Raw genomic sequence first — 16,566 nt, 5'->3', positions numbered from 1 at the left:
TTAATTTTAGGTAAATGTTATATACACCGAAAATGTACTGACTGTACAAGGAGAAATATTCACTGGGTTTTATTTTAGCATATTTGATGGTGCAGGGGTATTTGTGAGGCTGTAAATTTACTGGTTTGTGAAAGAAACAATACATTCTATAAGCTATTGTTAAATGTCGATATTCACTGGATTTTAATCGAGCTACTGTATCAAAAATAACTAAAAATTGGCCAAGAATTTAAAAAAGTTCTTTGATAATTATATGTTTAAATGTATGTATTTTATCCTTTAACAGAGTAAAATCAAGAAAAAGGAAATCAACCAGTAGACGATTATCTGTAAGTGTTGGTAACTACATTTTAATCTCTTTACCTAGCCCTACATCAACAATTACAGTCTATGTAAAAACATAGGTGGTGTTGTATTCATTTGTTATAAACAAATATATCCCACTTACATACAAGTGTTCATATACATATTTTCTTTACATTTCATTGTAGATTTTGAAAGGCCCCAAGTCACCGATGAGAAATGCTCTTGGTGATCTAGACCCAAACTCTGATGCTGTTGAAGATGTTCAGTGTCGACAGTGAGTAATCAGTATTTTTGTAGCAAATTCTATTTCATTTTCATTGGGAGGTATGAGTGCAGAATGCTTAGCTGAACCTGATCTTCATTCTACTTTGCAGAGAATTCAAGAAGTCAAAGCGCCTGTCAAGAAGAGTAAGTTTTGCCGAGACTTATGAAGTCAAGTAAGTTGTTAAAAAATTATTCTGTTTAAATACTGGCAACTGCTCTTAGCTTAGTTATCATTTTACCAGTTTGCGTGTAGCAAAAGTTATTTACTGGTTTCCTAGTTTGTAATATACCACGCTGTTCACAAAATAGATTCTATTCGCCAGATAGAAGAATTACACCAATATGTCACTTAAGTATCTCTTATTTATTTAAAATGCTCTACGACCACCAGCTATGATGTTGTCAGACGTCAGACAAAACTAGTATATTCAGCAAAGCATGCTATTCATGACTTACAAATGCACTACTGTAAAATACTTTATTTTAGCTGCCATTAATTTTCACTGAAAAGACAGTACTTGTAGTAATGCTATGTTTATGTTTAAAATCAGTCATTCACAAAACATAGTGACCATTGAGTTTCAGCAAGTCAATACACTAAGGTGGCGTTATTGTTCACACATGCTAAAATCGTTTCTGTAAGTACAGGGTGTCGGTCAAGACTTGCCATTTTAGGATGGTTTATCTTGTTCATACGTGTTTCAACACCGGCCTGTTATAAAGCTGGTCTCGAAACCAGGTTTTTTTGCATATGTGTGAACACAGTAATAGTATAAACTTTTGAATAAAAATAATTCATGGTTCAAAACTTCAAGGCCATTGGCCAATTATATGCGTTACACTGAATACAAATTTTTAAAATTTAACAAATTTGTTTGTAGGGAGTATTTAAAAGATGCAGATGCACTCAGTATGGGAATGTGGCATCAGAGAGATGGTTCAGCGGAGAATGTTCCTGAAAATGAAACAGATCAGGCTCAACGGTAAGTTCTTTCTGATGACAAGAGTCATGATGAAAGTGATTGTTTATTCTCACAACACAACACAGCATTACATTGTTTTCTTTCTATAACGTTTTTATCATGCTGCAGCTAGCCATTACTGATTATTTGCTTTCCAAGCTTCATTTTCATATAGACAGAATGTATTGGTGGTGAATTGTATAATTGCAGTGGGCAACAAAGCAAAACTTGGAATGCATTACAATCAGCAACGACCGCGGTGTGATAAAAACGAAGTACATTTCAATGTATACCATACAGAAATGTTTAAGTGTATGATTCCAACATGTTTGAGTTTTCTTTATTTTCTAGCGCTATCTCAGGAGATTCCACTCAAAATTTATCGAGAGCTGAAGTGCAACATCCTCCTCAAATTCAAGGTTTGTTTTTTTATTGGCCTCTATAATAGTGACACATATCAAGTATTTTAGGTAATAGATATGTGGAAATAATGAAGATTATTTTTGTACACATAAATATAGTATATGTGCATTAGAAAACAGATTTCTGTTTAAACTCTATGTATGATTTTCAGGCCTGGAGTCATTACTGTCAGGACAAATAAAAAACCCTGTAGCATTATACAACACCCAAGATAGTCAAGAGAATGCATATTATGACAGTAAGACAGATGTTGGTGGAAACATGGTGGAAGACAATAAAACAGATTCACAGTATCTGTCAAAAGACCCTGAAGCTGAGAATCAAAGCAAAATTGACAGCTCCATGTTCACAAAGAAGTTCATAAGTAAAATAGATGGGTCTATGTTCTTGAAGAAACTCATGAATGATGGGTAAGTGCTTACCTACACGTAATAGTGATGTCCATCTGTTGAAAAAACACATAGACTTGAGTTTTTGAAAGCATTCAGTCAATTTGTGTGTTTACTCTTGATGTTAAATTTAATGGGGAGATCCAAGCAAGTTTGAAAGCACTTATTTATAGTTTTCATTTTTTTTGTATTTCCTGCTTTAATATATATGGGTATTATTTTTTGGGGTTTCAGGGAGAGCACATCTATGAGTACTGGTAGAGGAATTAGTAGTTACCAACAAAGTTGTATCAGCCAAGTGCAAGAAGATGTTCCCTCCGATGACTGTACAGTTCATTTCAAAACATCAGAAAATGACATGGATATAACCAGATGTCAAGATACCACAGCTACTCTGCCCTATACGGTCTTTCCTCCTGATACTGGTGGACTTCCACTCTCTGATATTAAAAAAGATCAGCTTATTGACCGGAATGATACCATTGAACCAAATATGACAATGGAGTTTACACAGTGCCATGGTAGCAGTCTTCAAAGTGATGTTGTCCCCACTATGCAGTATCCCAGTAGTGCTGAAGACCATACAGTTCATTTCAGAGCAGCAGAAAACGACATGGATATAACCAGATGTCAGGATACCACAGCTTCTCTGCCCAATGTAGCCTTTTCTCATGGTCATACACTCACTGGTAATAAACAAGTTCAGCAGTTTCCAGAAAGTGCTGGGGCCGATACTGTTGTCTCTGATGACCATACAGTTCATTTCAGAGCAGCAGAAAACGACATGGATTTAACCAGATGTCAGGATACCACAGCTTCTCTGCCCAATGTAGCCTTTTCTCATGGTCATACACTCACTGGTAATAAACAAGTTCAGCAGTTTCCAGAAAGTGCTGGGGCCAATACAGTTGTCTCTGATGACCATACAGTTCATTTCAGAGCAGCAGAAAACGACATGGATATAACCAGATGTCAGGATACCACAGGTACTCTGCCCTACACCGAATTTCATTCTGTTACTAATGACAATACTCTACCTGGCAATAAAACAGTGCAGCAGCATCCTGACAGTGCTAGAGACTGGTTTCCCACTTCCACAAATCCATGCAACAAATCTGAAAACCAGCAGCAAAATTTGCCACTCAAAATATTTAATTCCAAAAATATTATGGCAAAATTTGATCAATCTCTAGAAGCAAGGCTGCCCTCTCAAAACTACTCAAATTATTCACTTGGAAGTAACCCTGAGGACCGTAGAAGGCGTTTCTCTACTGGACGCAAGTTCTCAGATCAGACTGAGCCTTTGGAAAATGTAGAAATCGAAGGGTCAACTGTTCCTGAGTTTGCTTCAGATACTACCCTTCATTTAGATCAGACCATGGATATCACACTCTGTAATTCCACTGGCATACTGGAGTCCACAAATACCATCATGCATGCACTTGATAAAGAAATAGCAGATAGAGAATTTAAAAGTAGTGTGCAGGTGGGTATGGAGCAGAAGCAATTTATAGCTGATGGTGAAAAGGCTGAGCTGGATTCTGATGGTAAGACACGCAATTTTACATCCGAGGACATCACTGGCTGCATGGAAATGACTACATGTGTTGGAAGTATTGTTTCTGAGAAGCCGCAAGATATATCAAAATTACAGGCACTGAGTCGGCGAATGAGAAGGATCAGTAACATCTCACAAGACCCTGACAAAACACGTGTGTTCACATTTGATGATGACACAGCAGCGATGGAGTTTACAACTTGTAACAGTTATATTCCAATTCAGTCAAGCAGTAGTGGCTCTATTGCCCATGCAAAAAGACAAGATTTGTGCCCTGTTGGACCTGCTGAACAGACCATGATTTTTGAAGAGGATAATGGAATGGATATGACATGTGCCACAGTACATGTTGATGTTCCTAGTTTGATAACATCTGATCGCACTGCTTGCAACATTAATGTTGCTTCATCGTTACATGATGAACATGGTCAAGCTATGTCTATGCTAGAAGACTATCACATGGGTGAGCCCAACTCGAGTGTCCAGGCAGCTAAAGATGGGAATTCCAGCATAGACAACTGCCACGATAAAACACATGTTTTTTCTGACGATACTGCAGCTATGGAAATGACCGCTGTGATGGAATCCACTGATCAGATCAAACAGTCAACACTGTCAGAGGTAGACAAAACTAAAATGTCCTGTTCAGATACGACTGCGACCATGGAGCAGACTAAATGCATTACCTTTCCAAATCTTGAAACTTCCACACAACTGCCCATGTGTGATAAAAGTGAGGTGGTTGATAAAGATAATACACACACTGTGGAAGTGTTCAAACAATCCAGTTCACCAGAATTAATTATGACTGATCACCTCAAATCAATACAACAAGTTAATGTTCAACCAGTTGAAAATCTGATTTCAACATCATTCATTGTGAGTGGCCAGGAGTCAGTAACTCCAAACGCCAGTAACATTGTAGATATCTCAAAAGTAAATGTTCCACCAGTGGATACAAAGATTTCAACATCGTTCACTGTAAGTAGCCAGGAGACAGTGACTGCAAACACCAACAAGTCCCTGGGCTCGTCAAAAAGGGATTCAGACACCTTTGTTATTGATCACAATAAAGACTCTAATACATTTGTTGGTGATAAGAGTGTGACGGAGAGCAACCCACAGGATCCTAATAACATGGAACATGGAGGCAACTTAGATGACACATTTACAGTCCAGCCTTCAGTCACGACTCAAACTGCTGATAGCAATGACCTGAAAGAAAATAGCAAGAATCAAAAAGTATGCGATTGGCCTAAGAATGTGGTCAGTGAAGGAGGAATAATGGATGAAGAGCCTATGAATTTTGAGGATATCACAGATCATGGGGAAACTTCCAAAGCAGGTGAGTTTGTAATCATAATGGATAACGCTATAATATCACTGTTTAGTCTTTATTTAATTTATTAATTCTTTTTAAAAACAAGGATTTTTTCGGTTAAATTGGGATCAAATAGATTGAAGTTCCCAGGTTTTGATCATTATTTTTTTTCAAAATATGGCGGCTTATTTTTAAAGTGTTCAAATTTTACTGCTAGTGTTTAACGGGGAACTGAGAAAATATCATTTTTATGATCAAATTACATGCTTTCTCAATTAATATTCATATATTTTACAGGGTTATCACGAAGTCTTAATTCTACATCGGTTACACAAGACACGACATGTTTGAATAAGTCTGATATAAGGGCATTATCCATGTTTGATGGTGATGGCACAGATCAAATGGTAAGGCACAGGCATTGGACTTGAGTTGTCAAATCAAAATCTGTCGTCAGTTTTCTCTGATTCTTAGTTTTACGTTCTGCATACTGTTTAATAACCTGTTTGTTTTCTCCCCTCTTGTGCAGCATCTTCCTGAAGGTAATATAAGTGTTGCTGAGTTCTGTCAGTATTTCCAGATATTCAGTTTTCGGAAAGAGGGCAGAAGAAGTACATTAGCACCTGTTTCTGTGAGTTTTTTTGTATTTTGATTGTTTTAACCCTTAAGACGCGATGTACGAGAATACTCGTAATAGCGCGTCTGAATCCCACAGCGAAGTACGAGAATAATCGTAAACGACCCTCTGAGAAATTGCGTTGTTTTGAATGACGTATATGTGGAGTACATCATCAATAAAGCCGAAAAACGTATGAAATAAACTTTGACCTGTGTATATGTGTGTGTTATTCTTGCCTCAACCGGGGATTCCCCGCCTAATATGCAAATTGCATGTACAAATTCCATAGCTCGACCGCTAACTTTGAATGTTTGACTAGCAACGCAATCAAAATGGCGACGCCAAATTTGCATTTCAATGACCCTGAAATACAAGCTGTATGGGACGAAATATTTGCAGATTCTGATTCTGAATACGAATTTGAAGGTTTTACTGCGGAAGAGATCGATTTTGATGATATTCCGAATGATGATACCGAGTGGGAGATTCAAAATTCTGGAGTGGAAGTTGCCGACGATACTCGTCTTGGTTGGTCATCGAAAGCAAGTGGCGACGACATTTTGGTACCGCCGTTCACCGGTGTTCCGGGACTCAATGTTCAATTGCCGGGAAACGCAACAGCATTAGATTTTGTCAAGTTATTTCTTAAAGATGAGGACATTATCTGCATTGTTGAGCAGACAAATGCTTACGCAAATGGTCATCTTGCACGCAACAATGAAAACTTGGAACCGCACTCCAGACTCCGGAAGTGGAAGAATGTAAACATAGACGAGATGAAGATTTTTCTTGCCATGACAATCGCTATGTCGATGCTCCATAAGAACGATCTTGATGATTATTGGAGCCTAAATCCGATAATTTCGACGCCTTTTTATCGTAGCATGATGCCAAGGGATAGATTCGAGCTCATTTTAAAATTTCTGCACTTCAATGATAATGCTGCCTACGTCGTTCGCGGTGAAGCCGGATATGACCCTCTTTTCAAAATCCGACCTCTGTATGACACCATAACACGCCGTTTGTCGGAAGTTTATACGTGTGAGCAGTGTATCAGTCTTGATGAAGGAATGGTGCCATGGAGAGGGAATATTCACTTCAGGCAGTACATTCCAAGTAAACCAGATCGTTTTGGTTTGAAATCATACATGGTGTCAGAATCATCAAGTGGGTACACTTCTGTTTTTGATATATATACAGGGAAAAATTACACCCCTAACCCCGATACAATAGAAAGTGAAAATGAAGGCCATACTTTCAATGTAGTAATGGGGCTGATGAGAAAAGGTAGTTTGCTGAACAAGGGATACAAACTGTACACGGACAATTACTACACCAGTCCTACGCTTATTGACCATCTAAAAGCTGAAGATACAATGTTAGTTGGTACAGCTAGAATGAATAGAAAAGAAATGCCTGCAGCCCTGAAATTGCCATTGCGACAAGGTGAAGTCATTTATCGTCAGAGAAATGGAGTCTTGGCGATGAAATGGAAAGACAAGCGTGATGTCACTATGTTGTCATCAGTACACATGCCAATTTGGAAATTTGTTGGCCTATCCAGGGGATCCGGAGAACCAATTGTGAAGCCTTTGTGTGTTGTTGATTACAACAAAAATATGGGAGGTGTGGATCTTTCAGACCAGATGATCAGATCGTACACAATGCATCGCCGACGTTCAAAGTGGTATATCAAGCTTTTTTTCCACATGATAGCTCTTCTTGTCACTAATGCCTACATCCTTCACAGGAAGTTCAGTGCCAAGAAGCTAACTCACGCTAAATTTCGTTTATCCATTGTTCATGATCTTGTTTCTAGTGCAACCACTGCACCCATCCCAGCACCGAAAGGGCGAAGATCAGTTGGTCAGCCACTAAGACGACTCGAAGAACGCCACTTCCCCTCACCCATCCCTGCTTTCCCTGGTAGTAAAAAACAAAACCCAACTCGCCAGTGTGTAGTTCACAGAGCCTACTACAAAAAGCATCAAGATGGCAAGCGTCCACAAGAGAGTCGCGTGTGGTGCCGCAAGTGTGAAGTCGCCTTATGTACATACCCATGCTTTGAGATTTATCACAGCAGACGTCACTTTGATGCAGTTGATCCAACAGATTTCCATTTTGATACCTAATTCGTTACTCACTTAGTATTGTGTGCATCTGTGGTCTGAATTGTTATTGAATAATTTCTATTTGGAAATTTTGTCTTGACTTACCTGCAATTCTCTAATTTTCACTACTGCATGCTGAAGCTCATTAGCTTGTTTATTATATATACACATATTTGAAAACACAAGCAACTACTACAAATAAACTGATCTAGTTGCAATTGTAAATAAATAATTATCCATGAATGCTTTTCACAGCTTTTGTAAACAAAATGGAGATTTTCCCCCTAAATTGCGATGTATTAAATGCTTGCAGCTCTTGCATTCAAATGTGTTTTTCATCAAACAGCTGTTGTTGGTGCTAATGGGTATGCTAATGATATGCAAATTTATTTATTACAATGCAATTTTTGTTATCAAAATATCACATTCTTCATATAATATATTTACAGTTCTGTTCAATATTTTATATATTTTACTTCCATGAGTTTTTTTTTCGTGGACATTTACATAATTTCTGTCTTAATTTTTTTTTACCAAAAACAATCATTATTACATCAAAATAAAGTCCCAAATTTGTGTAAATTACATCAATAAGGAGTGGCAACTGTTTGATGATCACAAACTGCAAATCCAAGTGTTGGTTATTTCATTCACTATAACGACTTATTTAGGTAGTCTTTTTTATAAAATGTCATTCATTTGTGCTAAATGATATGCAAATGATATGCTAATTTGTGTATATATGGTCCGAATTTTTTTTTCTAAATGCATACTTTCAGAATATCAACAAATTCCTCAGATAAATGATAGCCATCTGACTTATAAATATTAAATAATAGAAGAAGAATATTTTTATTTAAATTTTACTAAAACTGTTGTTTTTATACCCAAAATGTATACCACAAAATCTATAAGTGGTCATAACAATACAATATTATGAAAGATTGTTTTTTCTAGATATGTTTACATATCACATTATTGACTTTTGCATGGCAAATAAAAAAGTTACGATTATTGAATCCACAGTGACTGTCTGTCTTATTTTTTTTGAAAAGAATGCAGTGGGGGGAACGTTATGGTCAGATAAATTGAAGCATGTTAAGGGTTAAGTTTGTCAACTCTGTACATCCTTAGTGTGCATTGATTTTGTTCATGCAAGTCATAAACCTGTTTAGAATTTTAAAGTTCATGTGTCTCAAAATAACTATAATATCTACAAGTAGTGCTTGTACTTACATAAATGACATAGTTGTGTCTGGTCAAATTATGTTGTATTTTAATGATATTTCATACAGTAAATTGTTGGTGTACGTGTTTGGAAGATGAGTACATAATATGATTTCTCCCAATCAACTAGGTCCAACCTGTAGAGTCCATCTCTGATTACTTGGAGCTTCTATGTATCATCCAACCACAATATTTGAAGTATGAGTGGGCAATAGACCACCTAACTAAGCAAACTGAAAAGTAAGTGGCATACAAAAATATTGTTCATATTGTTGGTACCCAACATGTAGTTAGACACACATTACATAGTTTGTACATTTTGGAATAACATCTGTTATAAATAAATGCGTCAATTTTTCTGTATGAGAATCAGTGGTATAAACGATCATTTTTGTTTTTCAAGAATGCTAGCAATGGCCAGTGCGAGTGAAAAAGAACTTACGGAAAATAATCCTCCTCTATTTGATGAAATCCGTAATGCATCACCAGACAAGGTAAGTCAGTCAAGTCAGTGTCTATTGATTGTATTATATGATGCAAACTCGGCTTTTGCATATTCTACCGTCTTAATTGGATGAAATAAATCTAATACATCAAGCTGTAATACTGCATGTAATCACTCACAAGCTGTTTTTGTACATTCACGCTATTAGAAGTTTTGCAGTTAACTGAAGATGCACTCTGACAGTGTGAGGCTACTACCTGGTACTACACAATTGATTCATCATATCATTACCCAACATTGTCCAGTTCATTCACTAGTTTTTTTGTATTCATTGTTTTGTAGCTGAATGAATTTAGATCGCGTTTGAAATCTTTACACCATGCTTGTAATAAATTTGCCAAACTGAACTGGAGTAAATGGAAAGCTAAGCTGAACTCCAGCCTATTGGTAGAACTGAAAGTAAGTCACCACTTGCATATATGTTTAGTGTTTTTTGTACTCAAAGTTATTATGAATACAACTCATCAATATTTTCCATTTAGTCAAGCTGCCCAGTCAAACATTTTAATAAATCTGATAAGACAACTACTGTGGAATACTTTATTTTCGCTTGGAATTTATTTTCGCTATTTTCGCTGAAGGGATGATTCTGTGAAAATAAAATCCAGCGAATATACTTTTTTTCCTATATTCCACATTAAACTCATGAAAAATCAGTGAAAATAAATTCCAAGCAAAACGCCCCAAAAGCCTTTTCAGCGAAAATTAATTCCAGCGAAAATAAAGTATTCCACAGTATATAAATTCTATTTATTAATTAATAATATATAATTAATATAGTTTTCTTTTGTCTGACAGGATGAACATTCATGGCTGACTGAACAAAATGATAAAATACATGGAGATAATATAAAACTTGTTAAAAGTCTGGAAACTTTAAGCAAAGGTATGAACATTCTATCATTCTACCTCCTCCAAGTCTTATACCTTTCTGTATGCTGTATAGTTTTGAGTTTTGTATTGTTTATAGTATAAACTAAACTGCTCTGCTCTTAAACTGTTAACAATTCTGTTCTCTTTAGTTGACTCGGATTTAGATGCAGCAATCGCTGAACTTGAACTACATGAATTACCAACCGAAGACGAATTACAAAAGTTGAAGACAAGTGAAGAATTGAAAAATGAGTTGAAACTGAAAAACGCACAACTAGAAGCACTGCTACAAAAACAAACAATCTTAGACAAGTAATTTACATTATGTATTAGCGTATATTTATTATTTCACATACTGGCGTGTGAATTTTCTACTCGACATGCATTGTTTTTATCATATGAAAATCCAAACCAAAAAATACCTCTAAACTTTATCTCAATTATCACAAATAAAGTTTGAGAAAATCTAGCTGCAGTGCAATAATTCTTTGTTTTGGAATATGTTCACAGAACAAGAAATGAAGCATTTGCTGAAAAAGAGAGTCTTCAAGCAACAGAAGAGAAGTTAAGAGAACAGCAAGCGGAAAGTGTTGACATTGACAGTGCCAAGAAAGAGGTGCAAGATGCCTTTAACAAGGTTGATCAATTGCAGAGGTATGTCTTCTGTTCTTGTGCAATATTCTAAAGTTGCTGTGAGAATTTTTCAGTGTATGTATTGAAGACTGTAAACCAAGTGTTTTGGTTGATATAGGGTTAATAACCATGTTCTGTTTGAGTGTGTACATTGCTTCCTTCTCACAATAATTGTATATAAACGTGTTAAAACTGAACCCTTTGTAAATCAGAAACCTGTCTGAAGTCTCTCCCCACAGACAAGCCATCTATAAACCCAAGTCTGTAGAAGACAGGTTTCACTCTTGCTTAATTTTAGTCAACATTCCAAAGATGTGCATTCTGAGTCAAATATAGCAGCACTTGATGAAATCAAATCCCATTTTCTTAAAGTAGCAATAGACGAAAAAGTTAAAAATTGATCCGTGATATACTCAAAAAGTTACTGAGTATGCTACTATAACAGCATATCTGAAAGCTTGGTATAGACGAATACAGTAGTACCGGTACATATGACGTACCAATGTTTGTATAAGGATTTTATATGATAGAATGTCTCAATCGTAGACCAATTTTAACACATTGCCTGCTAAAAGCTTCCAAAGATGGCTGATATGAATGCTATATAACAGTTTTATGCGATATGTTAACTTGTTTTTCTCCTGTTGCTACCTTCAGATTGTCTTCTTTTGTTGTCTACCTCTCAAACCTAAATCTAACTTACCAGCCTGTTGCTACAGGCTTGTTTTGTTAGATTTCTTGTATGGTGTCTGTAACTGGCACATACTAATATGACATTAATACTGTACTGTGTTTATTTATGATCTCTAGGTTATTTGAATGGGAGTTGAAAGAGTGGAATCAGTATGAGGCGTTGTATACATTCTTGCTATCTTCAATCAGTATGGAGCTAACATTTGGCAAAACTCTGGGTGAGTGTTCAGGGAAAATTCAATTTTTTTACTGCAGTGTAGCAGTTTTATCAAAATCTGTCAATGTTGTTATTTTTGTATTTTTCCTACAGACAATACTCTAGCTTATGGCAAACCAGAAAAAGAAATTGTGAATATAAAACTGGAATCTTTACTGGCAGGTGAGATTAGTGTACATGTAGTTATGTTTTTAGATTATTATTATTATTATAACCAATATTCCAAATAAGCCAATTCAAGCAGTTCTTCCTGCCATTGCCAAATCAGTGCATACTGGTAAGTTTGCTATGACAACAAGTGGTTGGATTCAATAATTAAACTACTTCTCTTTTTCACCTTGCTTCTATTTATGCTACAATCAGAAGATGCATCTCCATGTGCGCACCTGGCTCATAGAATGGTGCTAGGAGCACTGGACCATGTGTCATTGCAACAGAAATATCCTACAACTAGATGGTTACCAACGGTAAGATTGCATTAAATTCTTTTACTGTATTGAAATAAGCAGTACCGTAATATATAATTATTGTAGAACAATTCTATGAACATTTGGGTATAATCTGTATGCTAATGCACGCTAAACAAGTCATTTTTGGCTAATCTGTTTTATTAAGGGGCTCGTTTAATTTTGTGTTGAACCTAAAGTAAATGTTTTTTCTGATCTCTCTGTAGATTCTGACGCATACATCTTACGTAGTTTGTCAAACCAGACAACTGGTGAGAGAGCTGGACCATCTTATGTTCCGATATGAGGTCGAAATCAAAGACACATGGTAAATTTGCTACATTGTCTGAGTTTTCTTGTACCTGGGTAGTTGAAAGTTGTAATTTGTAGGAAAACAATTAGCGTGAAAAATAAAAGTGTGTGAATATTTTGTTTACCTGGGATATTTCTTTGTTTTATATGCAAACTTGTTGACACTATGTGCATGATTAATGAAGTATTATCTAACAAACATTTGTCTGTTCTCATTGTTTTCTCAAGTTTCTGTATGGGTCTATTTAATACTCTAATACAAATCCGATTTGCTGAAAGTAATTGAATTTAAAAGTTGATGTGTTTTGTTTGCTTTCTCAGTGTTGCAGTGGAATTTTCCGATATTGCTAACTTGGCAAAGTTTGTGGTTCAATTTCACCTGATTCCTGGTGGTTATCCCAATTCCAAAATTCAGCACAGTTTTACAAATGTGATGGGGAATATCAGGTAAAATACATGCAAACTTGCTAAAATATATTACCGTTATGTTATTGTTTGTATATCAAATGAAAAAAACTTATGAACAGCACTATTATATGTGTTCAAAGTTAGACATGCGGATTGGGAATTGGATGCAATACACCACAATATTGCAGTTTTCTTCCAAATTAAATTTCCCATTGTGTATAGCACCCTCAAGTGGCAGTTGCTTTAATTCTTTTGTTTTTCATCAGTGTTTTCACAGTTGAACTTTTACTTTCTTGATTAATTTTGTTCTAATTGTTCTAATTTGCATTATGATAACCTACACATATCAGTGCAACTAGCTAACCAATGATAATTCAGGATACTCGCATTTGGCTTCATTTTTTGCAAGGTAATGAGACTGGGTATCAGTGTGTAGTTTTACACATCTATTGATTACTGTACATGGAAGTGTATGGATAATGCTTTACCATGCTTGGTCAATTAGAAGCGAGCATAAGCCATTGTATGATGGATCAATAAAAAAAGAACTTGTTTTAACTAGAGATTCGCTGCTGTCATTTATGTGAGTACATGCACTACTAATTCAACTCTGAAACACTTCTTTTCTCTATTACAGTAGTGACGTCATCACTTCATCACTGTCCGCTGTAAAACCAGGCTTTAAGTATCTGTGTCGCCAGGTTGAAAGTATTGAACAAATGTTACGTCACTCATCTAGCCAGTGAAACATACTATTTTTGACTCCTGTGTGCTCTAGGACAATAGACAGATCTAATTCATTTTGGGTTAAAATCTGTACGTATTAATTACCTAATTTGCATAATCAACCAGTTTTAAGCTTTCACACTGATATCTGAAGTACTAATTTCAAGGAAACTTGGTACACAGATAGTCTGTTACATTGTGCAGACCGTATTAGTTTTACACCCAAATCTGTTAATATTAATTTCCTGTTTCCAGCTTTTCCATCAATTAATTAATTTGAATTAATTTTTAATGTGTTTCCAATACTCTCAGCACACAGGAGTTCTTTCTAAGCTTTCTTTGATTATTAATTTGTGTTTCTAAACGCACATCCATTATAGTAGAATTTGTAGATATTCTTTTGTGCATCTGGCACTTAATGCCGATTGTATTTTAGCTTGTACAGTAGATTTGTGTTAATGATCATGTTATTATTGTAAAATTTATGAAATTCAGTGTCTCTGTTATTCAGTACTGCTATGCAGTTTTTCACTGTTTTTCAATTTGTTGCTTGTATTTTTTTTAACTGTAAATAAACTAGACAGAGTCTGAAACAAGATGTTCACTTTTTAGCAGATTACATTATTCTCACTTTTTGGTGTTTGTTGTACCAGTATACAATGAATTGTAAACCATTTATACTCGCGATTTCCCAATTTTACTGACTGACTCGCACAAATTTGTCTCTTAGGATGAAAGCATCTAGAGTGTACATTGTTCTTTAACTTGTGCATGTTAATCTCCAGAGTGTGACGTAATACAGGAAAATGAATATCACATATTGCCAACTTTTGTTTTCATTGTACTTGTTACCTGAAGGTTGTCTGGATCTTCCGACTTTATATAAGGTCAAATAACTATGTATTGTGGTGAAAATGATTCATTTTTGAGTGCTTGTGTGTGTGGAAATATTATTCAGTCCCTCCAAATAATCAGTTTAAATTTTTTTAAAAATTGAGTGAATTGGAGTAAAGATCACTAGCAGAATCACCACACAGGGTAGGAAAGTCATTTGCATAAAATAGAACACTATGGTGTCGACAAATTTACCATATTACGGTAGATACATTTGTATTCAGTGTTATTTGACTTTTTCAAACTATGGAATACTGTATGTGATAAATACATAACCCCGTGACATTTTCTTTTTGGTTGACGTAAGCAGACGCCGGTGCTTACTGCATCAAAGTAGCATCAAATCTTGCCTGTGGATCAAAGTTATACTCTGGCATTAATCACTCATCTCTGCTGAAGTCAACCTAAAAGAAAATATTGTGTTATATATAAAAAAAAATATTTTGTATGGTATGCAACATGTATGCCACTGTCAATCTATCGGAAAATAATACATAAATGATAATTTAGATGCTTATAAAAACAAGTACATTTTTCACCATACATGTATGTCATCGACCTAGATTTTAAGATATAGCTGCACTATGGGAAACAATAGTAAAATAGACAAAAGTGCTGTTTTTACTCCATTTAGTACAGTGAACCTCAATTTTTTTTTTTTTTTTAATTTCATCTTGGTAACATTAATGTCACGTATGTAAATAAAAAAACTATTAGGTATTAGGTATACTATTAGGTAGCATTCTACCATAATTTTCTGCTAAAAGTAAAAACAAAGTGTACCAGTACATTTGTGTGTTGCATCCTTTGAAGACTGTTCATATCAACTGTATCTGTTCTTCTACCAGTTATTACTATACAAGATTGATATTAATATAATATTACTATATAATATAGATATTACTATACTGCCAACAGTTTACACATGAATACACCTTATGGCATTGTGCTTCTAATAAAGTAAATATGGTAGGTTTTGTAGCAGAGATTATCTGTAGACTTTCCATGGAAACTTTCAGCAGGCAATGTTAAATGCATCAATAAGTCAAGTTTACATTGTTTATCGCATGTAAGGCGCCCTCTATCTCAACTTGTGGCCATTGTCGCGTCCACAACCATGGATGGCTATTTTGTAATCGGGCTTATTAACAATGACACCAAGCATCACATGGGGTAGTTATTTATGAAGATAATTAAATTTTGTGATATTGAAATCATTTTGCAAGAGTATTGTGCAGGGAATTTTTGTCCCTTTCACCTTTCGGGGTTCAAGAAATCCCTCAAAATCTGCAACAATATAATGTAGATTTTTATCCTCTAAATGTATTCTACCCTTTCATGATTCATCCACTGTTTTGCATCAGTTCTATTTCTAGTAAAAAAAAAAGTCGGTCTTGTCTGAAAAATAAAATATTTTAAATTAGGATAGTTCATTACCATTCAAACATGAAAACAAATTAATTACAGTAAGTCTTTAAAGCATTGTTGTCTGATGATACATGCACATGCACGTCATTCGTATTTAACATTTTTACGAAGAAAGGAAGATGTGTTTCCAAGAAAACATGTGCAAAATAATCTAAAAAGCGGCCATTTTTCGACATGTTCCATAGGATTCCATGTGAATTATTCCATGGATAATTTGTAGTAATATTCAAAATTCGTATGTAGCCCTCATA

At 35.3% G+C, this 16,566-nt stretch overlaps 1 protein-coding gene across 1 annotated transcript; it reads left to right on the top strand.

Annotated features, from left to right (window-relative positions):
• Positions 1 to 86: 86 nt before the first annotated feature.
• LOC100367019 (uncharacterized) lies at positions 87 to 14,894 on the top strand. Its single transcript, XM_085505521.1, has 22 exons — positions 87 to 97; positions 287 to 329; positions 492 to 580; positions 681 to 743; positions 1,452 to 1,553; positions 1,884 to 1,951; positions 2,107 to 2,365; positions 2,579 to 5,247; positions 5,521 to 5,630; positions 5,753 to 5,854; positions 9,311 to 9,420; positions 9,584 to 9,674; positions 9,968 to 10,084; positions 10,484 to 10,571; positions 10,708 to 10,870; positions 11,069 to 11,212; positions 12,002 to 12,102; positions 12,195 to 12,263; positions 12,465 to 12,568; positions 12,775 to 12,875; positions 13,181 to 13,306; positions 13,905 to 14,894. The coding sequence occupies exons 1-22, from the start codon at positions 87 to 89 to the stop codon at positions 14,011 to 14,013; spliced, it is 4,839 nt and encodes a 1,612-aa protein (XP_085361647.1). The 3' UTR covers positions 14,014 to 14,894.
• Positions 14,895 to 16,566: the final 1,672 nt, after the last annotated feature.

Source organism: Saccoglossus kowalevskii, chromosome 2 (genome assembly GCF_978046115.1).
Source record: "Saccoglossus kowalevskii chromosome 2, keSacKowa6.1, whole genome shotgun sequence".
Classification (NCBI taxonomy): Eukaryota; Metazoa; Hemichordata; class Enteropneusta; family Harrimaniidae; genus Saccoglossus; species Saccoglossus kowalevskii.
The sequence above is the reverse complement of the archived record's forward strand: the minus strand, read 5'-3'. Positions and strand labels throughout refer to the sequence as shown.